This window comes from Phaseolus vulgaris, chromosome 2 (genome assembly GCF_000499845.2).
Source record: "Phaseolus vulgaris cultivar G19833 chromosome 2, P. vulgaris v2.0, whole genome shotgun sequence".
In the NCBI taxonomy this organism is placed as follows: Eukaryota; Viridiplantae; Streptophyta; class Magnoliopsida; order Fabales; family Fabaceae; genus Phaseolus; species Phaseolus vulgaris.
Window position 1 is genome coordinate 11,098,977 of NC_023758.2, and position 16,968 is coordinate 11,115,944.

At 33.8% G+C, this 16,968-nt stretch overlaps 1 protein-coding gene across 1 annotated transcript; it reads left to right on the forward strand.

Moving 5' to 3' along the window:
* Positions 1-5,750: 5,750 nt before the first annotated feature.
* Positions 5,751-8,960, forward strand: LOC137810658 (methylsterol monooxygenase 2-2-like). The gene is made up of 7 exons (XM_068612045.1): positions 5,751-5,950; positions 6,732-6,869; positions 7,590-7,735; positions 7,868-7,987; positions 8,073-8,285; positions 8,380-8,460; positions 8,618-8,960. Exons 1-7 carry the CDS (start codon positions 5,921-5,923, stop codon positions 8,703-8,705), a joined length of 816 nt encoding a protein of 271 aa, XP_068468146.1. The 5' UTR covers positions 5,751-5,920; the 3' UTR covers positions 8,706-8,960.
* The last annotated feature ends 8,008 nt before the right edge of the window (positions 8,961-16,968 follow it).

Here is a 16,968-nt window from a genome sequence, read left to right on the forward strand (position 1 = left end):
TAGAGCAACAACCTTGATTTGGCCTTTTAACATCATCTAACACAGCTTGTATGAGATAAACCAACATTGCTTTGAGCTTGCAGTAAGCTATTCCTACAATAACTGAGCCAAAAGCCAGAGAAACCAAAGGGACCAAAAACAGCATGTACAAGCAACTACAAACTGCAATTGCAGCTGCATAATTCAGATTTTTCATCACATGACCCATTAGTGACTTATGCCTTTAGCTCCAGCTACTACATGTCCATCTAAAAAATAGTTTGCTTCATGCCATGACCCGTCTGTTCTTAGAGCACCTCCAGCGTCTTCCATTACCTTCATTCACATCCAGCATGCATCCTTTGATTGGCTCCCGCGCATACCTTCCATTTGCACCCAACTCTTGTCCTTCTTCCTGAACCTACACAAATAAAAACGACAACCTTTCCCTGCTAGATCAAAATAAAGGACCTTTCAATTAGATATCTTTACAACTAAACCTAAATCCATGTACTAGCTAGTTACATTTCTCTACCTTCTTTTCACCTTTCTCCCCCCTTTTTTACTTATAGCCCCCTTACCTATTCTCTTCCTTTCCTTAGTGATTACTATTTAGACATAGGCTAGGATTCAGTACCCAATCTGAGAAGGCGTAGTTAAAATATTTTGTCATATATTTCAAGCAAGACCAGGTTTTGAGTTGTGCCATCTGAAAAATTTCTTCCACATCAACTTTCCCTTGATTGAAGATAACTTTATTCCTGTGTTCCCAAATACTCCCCACAACTACTGCCCATACACCTTTCTAAACCATATTTTGTCTAGTGTTCATATGTACCAGATGAAAATTCTCAAAATGATATTTCAAATCGTAATGTTAAGCACCCAACACGCCAAACCACCTGAAGCAATTGTTCCAAACCTGGTAAGCTATTTTACACTCCAGAAACAGATGTTGGTTTGATTCTTCACTATCAAGGCATAGAACACAAATGTTATCACTAACTACGACCCCTCTCCCTGACAAATTTACTTTAGTCGGTAATCTTCCCAAAAGGGCCCTCCATGTCGTGGTTAGTACTTTTGGCATCGCCTTAGACAACCACAGGTATTTAAATACATCTTTAACATTACCTGTGACATAATTAGACAAACATTCATAAGCTATTTTAACATACTTGTATTGTTGTTGTTAACATACTGTTTATTACTCCAGTTAATCTGATGTCATATTGTTGGTTTATGTTTGCTGATGAAGTATTGTATTGTTGTTGTTAACAGACTATTTATTACTCCAGTTAATTTGATGTCATATTGTTGGTTTATGTTTGCTGATGAAATTTTTGCATGATTATTGGAATTTTTTTTATTCAACTACATTCAATATATTTTTCTCCATTGATAAACTTATATTACCTTCATTATCATTTCATGCCATATATATAGATGTCATCAGAAGGTTCTGATCAACCATCACCAAGTAACAACAAAAAAAAGGGAAAAAAATTATGTGATAAAATTGTTATCACGATTTAACAACCAAAATCCATCATCTAGTCAACCCAATTCACATATTCCTTCTTCAACTCATGGATGTACCCCATCAGTAGCAGATGCTATTGCATCAACACCATCTCCACATGTTGGTTCAAATGCATCAACCCCACCAGATATTACACCATCCCCATATACAAATGTTGGAGGGACGCATTCAGCTGGTGATCGCCCTCTGATTCAGGCCATTGGGGGAGGGTAAGAATATAATAAAATTCAATTTATATAATTTACTATTATTGTCTTATAATTTTGACTAACTTTGTTTTGGTATTTAGGTTTTATCCATAAAAAAATGCATCAAAGGCCATCACTGCCACCATTAAGCAACAATTTGGTGAGCCATGGCCAACATGGGGGGCAATTCCACAGGCTAACCGGGATCTATTTTTTCAACGTTTTAAGGTACTTGTTTTTTATTTTCTTTAAAAAATTTATATTTTACAATTTGGATTGATGATTCTTGTTGTTTTGTAGAGGAAGGTCACATGGAGGGTTGAGGATGAGGACAAAATTAAGAAAAATTTCCATACAAAGGCTTCTCACACCCTTTCACAAATGTTTAAAGATGCTCGCCAAGAAGGTAAACGACCGGAATGGATTGGCAATAATGTTTGGAACAACCTCCTGGAACAATGCAACATGCCTTTGTATCGATCCAAATGTCATACAGCTAAAAAGAATCGTTTGTCCGAAAAAAGTGGATGTTTGCACACTAGAGGATCCATTAGAGTGCATGAACACGTTATTCGTTTGGTATGACTTCCATATAAAATTTTGTATTAATCTATGATTAATTATTACCTCCTTTTAATTTATAAATTGTTTTCTTTATAGATAGAGGAGCTTGACTGCTCGGTCCATGTTGATGAAGTGTTTCAACAAACACATATACGGAAGAGCACTAGGGATTTTGTAGATGATAGATCGAGGCAGACACATGTTAGTTTTTTTCAACTTTTTCTTAAATTTTTTTTATGTACATTAATTACTTTGATAACAAATATTTTTCATTTTAGTAGGAAGATTTTGAAAGTAAATTCTCTCAAGCATTATCTGAGTCACAATTTATGTCTACCTCAATATCTACTCCATTAGATGCTGCTGAGAAGGAAAGATTGAGAAATCGTTGTTGGTTAGAAGCTATAGGTGGAAGGTATAAAGGACGAGTATGGGGTTGGGCGTGTCGATCGTCAGGACGAATGTGTTGATTGCTACCTACAACAAACTCAAGCATCATTTAGTAATAAGAAAACTGATTCAGAAGAAATTGTTGAACTTAGGCAGCAGATTCAACACATGAATGATTGATTTCAATCCTTTCAAGATTTTATGATGCAATATCTACCACCTAAAGCAACAAAAACTGCACAACATATTTCTCAGCAGCCAAATACCCTGCAACCAACTCAACAAAATCAAATGCAAGATAATAATAAAGTGCAAAATGATAGTAATCACGATGAACAACAAAATTCACTTGGTCAAGATTATAATAATTATTAGCTTCTTTAAAACTTAGTTATGACTTGAATTTCCTTTTATTAGTTTCTATTTTTGTTTAATGACATACATTTGGAAATTTTAGTTTTGTATTTATTAGCAAGTTTGAATGTTGATGAATATTGTCTTTGAATGAATTCTTATTTATGGGCAGGTCTGAATGTTAATGAATATTGTCTTTGAATGAATTCTCATAAGTGGAATGTTGATGAATATATGCAGGTGTAGAATGTCTCGGGTCACCAAATATTAAAACAACTGCACACTATTACATACGGATAAATTCGTATGTAAGTATGTCCACCAGTACATACAGATTCCATATGTAACTCTGTACATACTTACATACGGATTTATCTGTATGTAATAGTGTGCAGTTGTTTTAATATTATATTTAAGAACAAAATATTATATTTAAATATAACCTCAATACATAAGAGTTGGAACAAATTATTCCCAATCCTAGATGTTGGAATTAGCCACTCATGTTGACCATTACAAGCATGGAAAGCAAGAAAAGAAGATCCAAGATGTTTCTCCTAGACAATTGCCTCCTCTAGGGTTTCTAACACCTTCTATTCTCCCCATTGATATCTAGGGTTGTGCCTCACGCCTCATATTTAACCTACTTGGAATTGGGCTAAGTGATTGCTCGCCTGGGCGAGTTGGACGAAAACAAGCCCGACGTCTCTGGAGTGATCTCGCCTGGGCAAGATTGGGTTCGCTTAGGCAAGATCCTCTGAGAGCTTCTAGCTTAGGCGAGCTTGAGCGAGTGCTGGAGCATTCCAATTTTCCCTTTTTATCTTTGTCTATTCTCCTTCTGCCCTTTCATCTCCATTTTTTTTCTAAAATCCTGAGATTAACACAAATTTGGGAATAAATTGTTCTTATTCAAATTATAATCACAAAATATGTAAAAATGTTTAAATTCATAATCTAGGGGTTATATTATAGTTATTTTATTAATTAATATCAATAAGTGCTTGTATTTTAATATAAAATATTACTGAAATATGACACTTATCAACAAGGCGCAAGGTCGACCGCCTAACTCGAACAAGCCACATCTCTAACCTCATTAGGGTTGGATTGTGTTTGTTCATAAGACGTAGAACGTGAAGGAATGCCTAGTGGCTCAAAAGAAACCATCACTAACCTCTTGAAGACAAGATTGAAGACTTAACAAGCAGCTCGACACTCGAAAATTCCCTTAGCACTCACACTCGGAGCAAGTAAGTAAAAACACAAGAAAGTTCGAAATGAGCTCCTATTAATAGATTTCTAAGGACGAGAGAGCGAAATATTGTCTCATTTCAAACCGTTAGAATCGTTTCAATCCAATGGATCATAACGCTTGCACTTGAATCGACACGGTTAGATGGACCATTATATCTCTTGGATCAAATAAAGCAAAACTAAAAATGACGCATTGAAAGACATATGTTTCATCTCTGACACATTGAATTTAATGTGTAACAGTCACTTCATACCTCAAAGTACCCAATAGTCACATCTAAACTCTTCTGAATAATGCTTCATCAAGCCTCGTGGGCAAGTATACTAGTTAGGTCCAAACGAGCCACGTCACTCAACATCGGTGACCGACCGATAAACCAGGTGATTAAGTACATTAAAGAGCAAATAAATGATACATGACGATTATGGTAACATCCTACAAATAAGGGTAATACCCTTATAAATCTGGGCAACACCCTGATAAATCCGTGAATTATGAAATAAATAAGCTAATACTGTTTTATTAAAGATACACGTCAGATACGACCCATGAATGAAATAACCCACTATGAAACACTATAAATAAGCCTTCTACACAAGTGTAAGATACCCTTTTATCAATTACATACACTCTTAATACAAAATACTTACTTGATCGTCGAAGAACATTTTGTGGGTTAACTCTTGACTGAGCACCAAAGTATTGAAAAGCTAAAGAGTTGAAGTGCTAAAGAGCATAAGGAGAGCAAAAGAGGAACGACCGAGTCAAGAGAACAAATATAAGAAGGGTGAAAAAGGAGCGACCAAAAGATAAAAAAACAATTGTTATCGTCTCTCCCGTATTATCTAGGTCCCTTTATCTAAGTACAATTTTATACAAAAACACACACAAAAAATAAACAAAAAAGATAAACATAGTCATATTTAAATAGGTTTAAACTCACATTTTTATCTATAAAGTTTAATTTTGAAAACATATCTAAATGTTAGCATTAATCTAAATTTTACTAGAAAGAATTATTTATTTATTTATTATTAAAAAAGTTGTATTTTTTTCCTACTATATTATAACTAAATTTAAATACTCAAGTTGAAAAGTCAAACTTTCACTTTCCATACCTATAATGATATTTCTATTCTTAGATATGTTTTTCATATACTATCTTGGTTATTGGCTATAAAGAACGCCTCTCTCAGCCCGTTTAAACCAGCATCGTTTTTAATTTTTGTCCTCATATTTGATTATTTCAACTTCACATATTTGATTATTTCAACTTCTATGAATTTAAAATATAACATATTTATAAAAAATATGATCTCATAAAGCTTTCATACCATTTTTTAAAATAGTTGAATGAAATAATTTTTAATAAGATAAAATTAATTTTTACATTAACTAATTTAGAAATAGTGTGCAAGTGTAAAGAAAATTAAAAATGTAACTTTAAAGGTGGGATGATTATTGGTTATTACAGTCTGTCTTCACTTGTTTGGTTCTGTGGCCTTTTCCTCTCTTCTCATTTATACACGCACCACAATCTGGCGTACCACAAAGCAACTCTGCATCCACTCCCTCCCACTCTCTCTCTCTCTCTCTTTCTCACACGCACATTGTCTTCTCACAAATCTCTCTCCTCGCCCCTCGTCCATGGCTTCGCTTCTCGAATCTGGCTGGCAGGTTCTTCTCTTTTCATTTTCTTCAATTGTCGCCGCTTTTTGTGCTTCCGTTAGCTTTTCCAATTCCACCGAATGATTCGCCCTTTGATTTAATCCTTGCTTCTTCTCTGTTTCTTGATGTAGTTGAAGAGAGCGTGTACATTATTGGCTTTGTTTAGGAATCATAAACGGTGCTTGCTTGATTGATTGATTTATTTAGTGATTGTGTTCATGATACTGTGCCTAATGATGCCTCATTGCTCTCTATTTGGAACTTCAATTGTTGCTCTAGATCATTCTAGTGTCTTTGATTTTTTAGATTATGCTTTTCACTTTCCTCTCCTGATTTGTGTTGCCTCGTCGTTATTGGCGCGTGAAATAGATTGCTGGAGTTTGTGCGGACTGTGTTGACAGTGCTGTTTGATTTTCAGATGCGTATGTGTAAATTATTGAAAGAGTTTGTAACCCGCTTATAATTATAAAATATTCCTTTGCTTGGAATATTAGGTTTGGAATATAAAATGCATTTTTCACTGTTCAGTATTTAGTGTAAAGGAAATGTTTGTGAACGGAGCTAGGTTCAAACCTTTCCTTGTTGGAACACATAATTTAGCATGTTCACGGAGGTGATTTCTATTGCATTTTTGGTTTTTTGGCATTTTGGCTTCGGACTCTTTCAGGTCCTGTAGATTGCATGGTTACATATTTTGTACTGTTTACCAAAAGTAGAATTGATGTCTGGTCCTTTTCGCTTTTTTTGGGAAATGCTATTCTCTCTCTTACTTGCTCTATTTGTGCTGCAGTACTTGATCACACATTTCAGTGACTTTCAACTGGCGTGTTTGGGAAGTTTCTTTCTACACGAGGGCGTTTTCTTCTTGTCTGGACTTCCCTTTATATGGCTAGAGAGGGCAGGGTGGATGAGCCATTACAAAATTCAGGTCTGCTCTTGTTGATGTTTGTTGTTATCTCAATGTTGGATGATTCCTCATTTTGTTCTCCAAGATGGAAATCTAGTGCCTTATCTTTTGTTGCTTTTCTATTTAGAATGAGCATTAGTTATGACCAAGGTAAACTGCTTCAATATTGTTTGCTTTGACTTGATATACGTGTTCCTTTACATTGTTTCCTTGGTGCTAAGAACAATGCTGTCCAGGTCTTTACAAGTGAAGAAGTCCTTAGAGATTTCCGTTTTCACTATCTTTTTCCTAATTTGTATGTCTTACATGCGTTGATGTTCTAACAATGCTTTTTGGTGTTGATTCCCAACCTCTGGATTGGCTGATTCAAACAAAACATTCAAAATATGTAACATAATTTTCTTAGACTTGTCATGCCATATTTGAATGATGTATTGATTGAACCCCCTTGATAATGGTATAAATGATAAATTTGTTTCCATTTTCACTTGTAAATATGTAGATACATTTTTATTTCAGCCGTAAATATGTTGCTACATACTTTAGAAAAATGAAACCAGAAGTTAAATTTTGTCTGGTCTTGACACGCCATCAATTTTCTTGTTTCTATTGTATGTCACTTAGTATTAGTATGCTACTCATTCGTCCTCTTTCTCTTGGTCCTTTTTTCTGTACCTGACTGAATCCTCGTCCGACTACAGTCTAAGATTTACTCTTCTTGCTAATCTTCCTTTCTTGCAGGCAAAAAATAATAGTCCTGCAGCTCAGGAGAAATGCATTGTTCGCCTGTTGCTTTACCATTTTGGTGTCAATCTACCTGTTATGATTTTTTCATATCCAGTCTTCACATACATGGGCATGCGGAGTAGTCTTCCCCTACCGTCCTGGTACATTCAGGTTCTTTTGAGCACTGTCATTATTCTAAACATTGGAGTCCCATGCTTGTTGCTTTTAAAGCTAATATGTCTGGAATGTGCTCTATTAAGCTTATTTAGCAAGATTGGATTTTGATTTTGCAGGAATATAGTTCTAACTCAAATAATCTTTTACTTCATTTTGGAGGACTTTATATTCTACTGGGGACATAGAATATTGCACACAAAATGGCTATACAAGCATGTGCACAGTGTTCATCACGAGTACGTTAATTTTTGTGTTTGGAATTTTAGCTTTTATTATACTTCTTATCCATAGACTACTAAAGGGTTTTTTGCCATTGTGAAGGTATGCTACACCGTTTGGTCTTACTTCTGAATATGCTCATCCTGCTGAGATACTTTTCCTTGGGTTTGCTACCATTTTTGGTCCTGCCATCACTGGGCCCCACTTGATAACTCTCTGGTTATGGATGGTTCTGAGAGTCCTAGAGACAGTTGAGGCTCATTGTGGATACCATTTTCCATGGAGTCTTTCGAACTTCCTTCCATTGTATGGGGGGTGAGTCTGAATTTCCTTCTCCTTCACTAGACACCAGCCACTTGGTTTATTCTGCTATTGTGCCTCTTGTTAAACTTTGTATCATCACTTTCAGAGCTGATTTCCATGACTATCATCACCGTTTACTGTACACCAAGTCTGGCAATTATTCTTCGACTTTCACTTACATGGACCGGTAAGTATTGAGCATATAGTTCTTAAAGAATTATTGTTGTTTCATGATGGTTAGAATGTAAAGTGGCTTAACTGACATATTGTGATGCCTTAATGCCCTAAAATTTTGGTGACTGACTTACTGACAATGGTACACGACATTTTTGCTGTCGTATTAGGATATTTGGAACTGATACAGGCTACAGAAAGTTGAAAGCATTGAAGAGCACAGAAATTGAAGACAGTAGCGAGCTAAAGAACAACTAGAATAAAATTTTGGGAATATCTGCCGACCATTAGAAAGTTGATTTGCAACTTAAGGGCATATTTGAAAAATGCCCTGTCAATTCCTTATGTGTTCGTGTTATTGTATTAGCTGGTCTTGTCTACAAAGTGCTGGTGGGTTTTTCTGGACATTCATGCTGTTATATAAAACTTCTTTAGTGACGGTGATTTCAATTTTGGGATGTTTCCCATTGGTGATCCAATATTCTTGATAATGGCCAAGTTTTTCCTTACGCAGATGAATGTTATTTGTTTGATATAAAAGTCATTTGAATTGAATGGAGTTAAGTGACAATGGAGACAGAGAAGATAACCAAGTATCCACTGACGATCCTGGATAAATTGATCCTACATATATGCCCTGTCTACAAAGATTTGTTGACATTCTTTTAGTCTTCAATGTCTTATCCCACATTTGAAATAGGTGATACCTTGTGCCTGATAAAGTTTTGGTTTTTCTGTATCTTTAAAATATAATTTTAATATATTAAAAAGGAATTTAATATATTTTAAAAGATTAAAATCAGTATATTTTGAAGAATTCAAATTCTAAAGTTTTTTCTCACATAAAAATACTATGAAACAACACTAGTGGCTGCTTTCGCCTGCTTAGGTATTTTCCGCAAGAGTGAAAGCAAGTCGGAAAAAAATGAACATAATTTTGTTATTTTTAACAAATGAGCAGAATTAATTGGCTTTGTTTCTAGGGATTTAGTTAAGATCACTCCCGCAACATATTTGCTATGTTTACTCATGACAAGCCTTCAATTTGAATCATTTGCCATATACTGTTAAGAAACAAAGTATATTATTTTTTATATATAGAAGAGTAAAAATCCTTGTATTGTCAAACATTTAAAAACAATTATAGTATACTCTTAAAAATAATTATTATGCAAGTGTTGGTGTAATTTAAATTTTGTGGGTTGACGTTATGGTGAGTTTTGAGAAATGGAAGGCAGGCTGGTCAAAGGTATATAAGTACTGTGAGGCTAGCTTGCTCCAGACGTGAATGATGTTTGGAATAACTGTTAGAAAATTGGGGTGCTTCCTGTAAGATCCATTACCACCTGATATGACCTTTTTTTAACCCTAAATTTGATATCTCATCCATTCATTAAAAAAACAACTACTACTCAGACAACTAATTCTATTAATATTATAATTATATTTTTATATTTAAAGTAACAATATATACTATTATATTATTAAAATGAAATTATTAACTGGTGTCTTTCTTCTAAAAAGGTGTCAAATATTTTATTTTATTTTATCTAGCACCCGTTGCTTATCATAGCACATGTGCTTATGATTTTTATTTAAAAAATATATTTATATATAATTTAAAATAAATTATTATATAGTAAAATTTTAGTGTTACAGAGTTTTCCTTAGGGATGGAAAAAACAATTTGGTGGAAAATTTTATGTAACCGTTTATATTTTCTTAATTAAAAATATATGTTTACAAATATAAAATAAATTAAAATCTAGTATATCTTTGGTTTGTGTTCACTTAATGTAACCAAACCAAACCAATTCAATCACTACTTTAAATTCATGTTAATTTTTCAGCTTTCCATTAATCCAAACTGTCTAAGATAAACAAAGATTATAAATATTAAAGAGATCTCACAATAAAAATAAATTTATTCTATTTAAAATTTAATTAGATAAACTTATTCTATTTAAAAATTTAATCGGATGGATGTACTTCTTAACTTATTACCGTTTATAAAATAGGATTTGATCATGAAGAAAATAAGGATTGAAGTCAAAATTATAAAGAGAAGAAAATAGATAACATGCATGCAACCTCTAATATTTATAAAACCAGTGATTGAGAGAGAAGAGAATAAAGAAAAAGGAATGTATTAGCATCCAAAGTTTCACACCATTTTTTTTATTACTCTTTCTCATGTTGATGACTTGTTATAATTACTCTTTCTATTGATAACTTATGCCTATACCTCTTTCTTTTTACACCTCCCTCCTTTTATTTGATATTTGTTAGCAATTTCTTCGATTGCGTTTTATGCACGTAACTTCATATCGAATCTCATAATACGTGTTTTACATGGACACTTATTAAAAGAAACAAAATTAATATTGCAATTGGAATTCAACGTTATAAATATCCTATAAATATTTGTATGGCTATAAAAGCACTTATTAATATCAAATTGTAATTAATTAAGACTTTTTTAAGTTGGAAAAAGTAGTTGCTAAGACGAATAAAAACAACTTACAAGTTGTCACTAATAAAAATTTTATTTATTCATCTAGAGTCACCCTGAAAAAAGTATTTTTTTAATCTTAACATTTCATTTGAATTTAAGGATTAACTGATAATTCTTATTGATAAAGGCAACTCTTTTAGTTGGGTTGGACCGCCACGGTCCTTTAATTCTTTTTGTTATTTTGTGTCAACTGTTAGGCATTGCTTTTTCTATATATACACCCTCATGTTTACTCTTTGATACATAGAATACAATTTACTTTTTCAGAGTTTTTTTCACTCTCTTGCTCGTTTTCTTTCCTCTTCATTATGTTCATTCTCTGTTAATAGGGTTTGCTGCTCTCTCTGCCTCACGCACTCACAATGGCTTCATTAGCTTGATTCTTGCACTCTTGAACTTTAATATGGTATCAAAGCTCTTTGGATGAAAAGCTCTATTGTGTCCCTCTGATTTCTTCTTTATCTCTCTTTCAATTCTTCTTTCTTTGCTTTTTTTTTTCTTTCTTCTTCGTGCATCTTGACCATTTTTTGTTGTTGTCGTAGATAATGGTTGACAAAAACGCTACTTTGTCCATACAATCGGAACAACCTCTAAGAAACTACTTGTATTTGCACCCCAGTGAGAATCTCGTTGCATCTCAGGTTTCCCTAGTTCTTGATTTGACCAACTACCATTCATGGAGTCGTTCAATCATAACTGCTATCAGTGCCAAGAACAAAGTCGAATTCATTCTTGGCACTCATCCTTGTCCACCAAAGAATAACCCTACCTTTTCGGCTTGGTTGCGTTGCAATAACATGGTGGTTTCTTGGTTAATTCATTTTGTTTTTCTTCCCATTAGACAAAGTATAACTTGGATGAATGTTGCTCTTGATATCTGGAATGATTTGAAAACCAGATATTCTCAGGGTGATTTATCTCGCATTTTCGATTTACAATTAGAGGTTGCTTCTTTAAACAAGGCGATCTTTATGTGATTGATTACTTTACTAAATTGCGCATGATTTGGGATGAATTGGAAAATTTCAAACCTAATCATATCTGCACTTGCTCTGTTAAATGCTTTTGTTCAATTGAAATTGTTATAAATCAAAGAAAGTGTGAAGATCGTGCTATGCAGTTTCTTAGGGGTTTGAATTATCAGTATAGTAATATTTGCTATCATATCTTGTAGTATTTGTTATACGTGCCTCAATTCAAATTAAACCTTATTTCCACTTCCAAATTATCTTTGCAACTTACCCGCACTTTAACTTTCACTTATACTTAATGCATAATATAGGACAATTTATCTCACGAGAAGATTGGTATAGTTAAAGCTACTATTGCCTTGTATCTCTTCAATTCTTTTTTTTGTTCTTTCACACACTACACCACATAATTTTGTTCCTTATATTAATTGCAATATGAAGAACCAACACCTCTGACATTATAGAATGGGATACCCTTCTCATGAAAGATTAACTATCTTGAGTGCTCACTATCCTTTTGTCTTATCATGTCAAGATATTGTGCATTTGATTGTCTAGCATTCTTCAAATCTTCAAAGAGAGCTGCCTTTTGAGGTGAGCAAGGTTTGGAGGATTCTCCACTAGAAAAATTATCCATGATCATAAAAGACACAAAAACAACAACAAACAATTAAGGAAACTTGTTAGCAAAAGAAAGTAAGATGTAGCTTGCTGGAAAAGGCCAAAAGAATGTACTCAAACCACTCCAAGAAAGTGTTATTTCCTTAACCAAGCCTCTCTTGTGGATTTGATGAAATTCAAATGAAAAATGTCAAAGCAAACCACACTAATCAAGGAATAAATCACCACAAAAACTAGAGAAACAAAGAAGACAAGCAAGAAAAGGTATAAGCAAGAAAAGCTAAACCAAAATAGAATGCAAGATATGACAAAACTAGAAAAGAATATGAACTAAAAGACAAGCAAGAAAATTAAGGCACACAAAGAAAGGATAGCACACAAAGGAGTCCTAAAGAATAGTACTAGAATAGATGAAGAAAAACAAAAACAATGCTACTGGAATTTTTTTTTGTTAAAAACCGTGCGTGACTTAAAAAATTTAACTGGAACTGTAGAAAGCGAACTGGAATGTGAAATTTTAACCACTGGAAATTCAAGATGTTATCTAAAAATTGGCACTGGAATCACTCAAAAACAGTACGCCAATTAATTGTAATAAAATTTTCAAAATCACTGCTAGATTACCGTATTTTTTTCGGCAGAATTACACACTGTTCGTATTTCATTTATAATATTTTTTGTAAATTTAATTTTGATGTACTTATTTTTTTCACTCTTTTGTAACACCTCAAACTACTTAATTCCAGAATTTCAGAATTTTCCAGTAAACACAGAAAATTTGATAAACCAAACAATCAACACGTTTTTATGAAAAACAGAGGAACCTATACTGGAATGAAAAACAGAATTAAAGAAACTACAAAGACACAATAGAAATGATGAATAAAAACTTGTATAGATCTAATACACAAGCATGAACTCAAACCTAAAAATAAAATGCACCAAAGGATCAAGAAAAAAAAAACCAAAAAATTTAAACTCAAATAAAAGCAATCAACCAAAGATAGCAAGAAAAGGACTACAAGGAATTGATGACATTATAGGAAAAAACATGACTAGACAAAACATGTATGGATTCAAAAATTAAAATGACTCAAGCACAAAGCATTAACAACAATTAAAACAGCAAGAAATACTCAAAAACAGAAAAACAGAATTACTAATCACAAAACAGAATCAAAGTGTCCAGCAACTCAAAATTTTTTTTGCACATAACCATAGCTCTAGATACCACATGATATGAGTTGGATTGAACATAGACACTTTTAAACTCTTGAACACAACATTATATGAGAATGAAAACAACAATTCAAGGATCAAAGAGTGCTTAAACAATGAAAACGAAATTATATCAACAAAACAACAAGCTGAAAAACAGAAATGGAATCAAGGAAGCTTAAGAGTCATCAATGGAGACATAGCCTTCCAAAATGATGATCCAAACTCAATAAGAGTGTTATCTCCTTGTAAACATCCATGGAACAAGATTACTAAACACAAATGAAATAATAACACAAGGAACCGAACAGAAAATTGAAGAACAAGCTAAGAACACAAAATCAATCGGGGGAAAGATGAAGAACACTAAAGGAAAACTAAACTACCGATTGAAATTGAAATTGGAGATGAAAGAAATGAAAACTTATTGTCTTTGATATTCTACTTTTTGATATATGGGGACCCTATCCCATTACATCTATGCGAGGTTTTAATTATTTTTTTACTGTTGTGGATTATTACTCTCACTATACATGGACTATTATGCTGCATAATAAATCAGAAGTTCGTACTCACATAATTAACTTTATAACTTTTGTGGAAACTCAATTTCATACTAAAATAAAAGTAATTCGCACTGATAATGGATCTGAATTTAGTATGCATGATCTTTTTGCTTCTAAAGGTAAAACACACCAAACTTCTTGTGTAGAAACACCACAACAAAATGGTATTGTTGAACACAAACATCAACACATTTTAAATATTACTCGTGCTTTAATTTTTCAAGCTAATCTCCCCCCCTTTATTTTGGGAATTTTCTGTTCATCATGCCACTTTTCTAATTAATTCTACTCCATTCCCCTACTCTCTAATATTACTCCTTATGAAAAACTTCTTGGAAAACCATGTGATCTCTCTTTTCTAAATTTTTTTGGTTATCTCTGCTTTTCAAGCACCACAACTACAAATAGAAAAAAATTGGATGCTCGATCTGTCAAAGTTGTTTTTCTTGGTTTTTCCATAATACAAAGGGTTATATCTTTTTAAATATGAATGATCATCACATTGAAACCTCAAAACATGTTATCTTTTATGAATCTCATTTTCCATACAAGTTGGATAATGACCTTGACAGGGGTCCCAACACTTTATCTCTTCCTATTCCCACTACCTTGCGGACCTTCGCACCACATCCAACTCCATCAGTACCAGGTACCCCATACATAAATACATCTCTTATACAACTTTATCTTCTTCTTTTAAGCATGTTGTCTCTTCAATTAATTCTAACACATAACCTCATTCTTACATTTAGGCTTCCAAACATTCTTGCTGGCAAACGACCATGCAAGCTAAACTTTCTGCCCTTGCTTCTAACAACACTTGGCAGTTCACTCTTCTTCCTCCGGGGAAGAAGTCGATTAGTTGTAAGCAGGTTTATAAAGTAAAACACAAATCTGATGACACTATTGACCGTCACAAGGCACAGTTAGTTGCCAAACACTTTTGCTTCTATTGCTAAATTAACTACTTTACTTCTATTGCTTGTTATTGCCACTTCACAAAATTGGATTTTGAAACAACTAGATGTCAACAATGCATTCCTTCATGGTGATCTTCATGAGGAAGTCTACATGACTCCTCCCCTTGGCCTTTCTCTACCATTTTCAAATCATGTATGTAAATTACAACGTTCCCTTTATGGCCTTTGTCAAGCAGGACGACAATGGTATGCCAAACTTTCCCACTTTCTCTTAACTAACAATTACACTTTATCTGCTGCTGATCACTCTTTATTTCTTAAATATAATGGCCTCAAACTAGCTACCATTCTTATTTATGTTGATGACTTGATACTTACGGGTGATGACATTGAGGAAATTACATCTATTACTACCTCTTTGGATCACCATTTCAAAATCAAAATCTTGGGCAACCTTACTTATTTCCTAGGCTTTGAGGTAGCCTGCAATAGTACAAGTCTGCATCTCAGCCAACGCAAATATACCCTTGATCTTTTGTATGAAACCAAGATGTTAGATTCAGCTCTAGTAACCATTCGCATGTCACATTCTTCAAAGATTTCGTCTTCTTATGGCATCCTCCTCACCCTTAAAGCAACCTTTACCTTCAAGAGACTCATTGGGAGACTTATTTACTTAACCAATACTCGCCCCGAAATTGCTTTTACTGTAAACACTCTCAGTCAATTTATATTTGCACCTACAACACTCCACCAACAACTTGTCTCACACCTTCTTTGTTACTTAAAGACCAATTCATGTGACGACATCTTTTTACCTCGAACAAGTACCATTCAACTTCGGGGTGTTAGTGATTTTGACTGGGCCACATTTCATGAGACACACAAATCCATCACAGGATACTTTATCTTCCTTGGCGACTCTCTCATCTCTTGGAAGTCCAAGAAACAACAGATCATCTCTTGCAGCTCCTCTGAAGTCGAATACAGAGCTCTCGCCACTAACACATGTGAATTACAGTGGGTCACTTACCTATTCATTGAACTATGCATTCAATTCATACAACCAACAACCTTATACTGTGGCAACCAGTCTGCTATCCATATTGTCTCCAATCAAATCTTCCACGAACGAACAAAGCACATTGAAATAGACTACCACCTTGTTCATGAAAAGCTCAATGTTGGTCTCATTAAACTCCTACCTATCACTTCTCCCATGCAATACACAAGAGGGTATCAACATAATAAGCAGAGATGTTGATGATATCATCAGGATGGCTTAACAAAAAGAAAAATGTAATGGGAACAAGCCAAATGGAAAATGAAATTTTATGGCCATTCCATTATCACCATCTCATAAAAGCAAAATCAGCCCCATAACCCACCCCTTGGAAAAGAAACAAACTTACATTTAGATAAACCGTAACATCATTGTTGATTATATCACCATCCTGTAAATAAAGAATGCGTCTAACAATTTTTTTTAACATGGAATGTTTAACTTGGAAAGAAATTGACCAAAAGCACCTCAAGTGCATAGGAATTTGGTATTCCAGGTAGATGCATTCATTTATAGACTCTTTGGAAAACCATCATAGCTAAAAGGATATAGTTATGCACCATTGTCAACTATCATTTGATGAACTACTTAGTCAATTTCATCTGTTGTTATGCCTGGTTGTCAATTTCAACTTTTTTTGGATAAAA

Excerpts from the sequence above, each read along its gene's own strand:
- LOC137810658 (XM_068612045.1), top strand. The coding sequence starts at position 5,921 with ATGGCTTCGCTTCTCGAATCTGGCTGGCAG. Across the intron at positions 5,951-6,731 it reads TTCTCGAATCTGGCTGGCAG|TACTTGATCACACATTTCAG; the intron begins GTTCTTCTCTTT and ends TTTGTGCTGCAG. Across the intron at positions 8,286-8,379 it reads TTCCTTCCATTGTATGGGGG|AGCTGATTTCCATGACTATC; the intron begins GTGAGTCTGAAT and ends CATCACTTTCAG.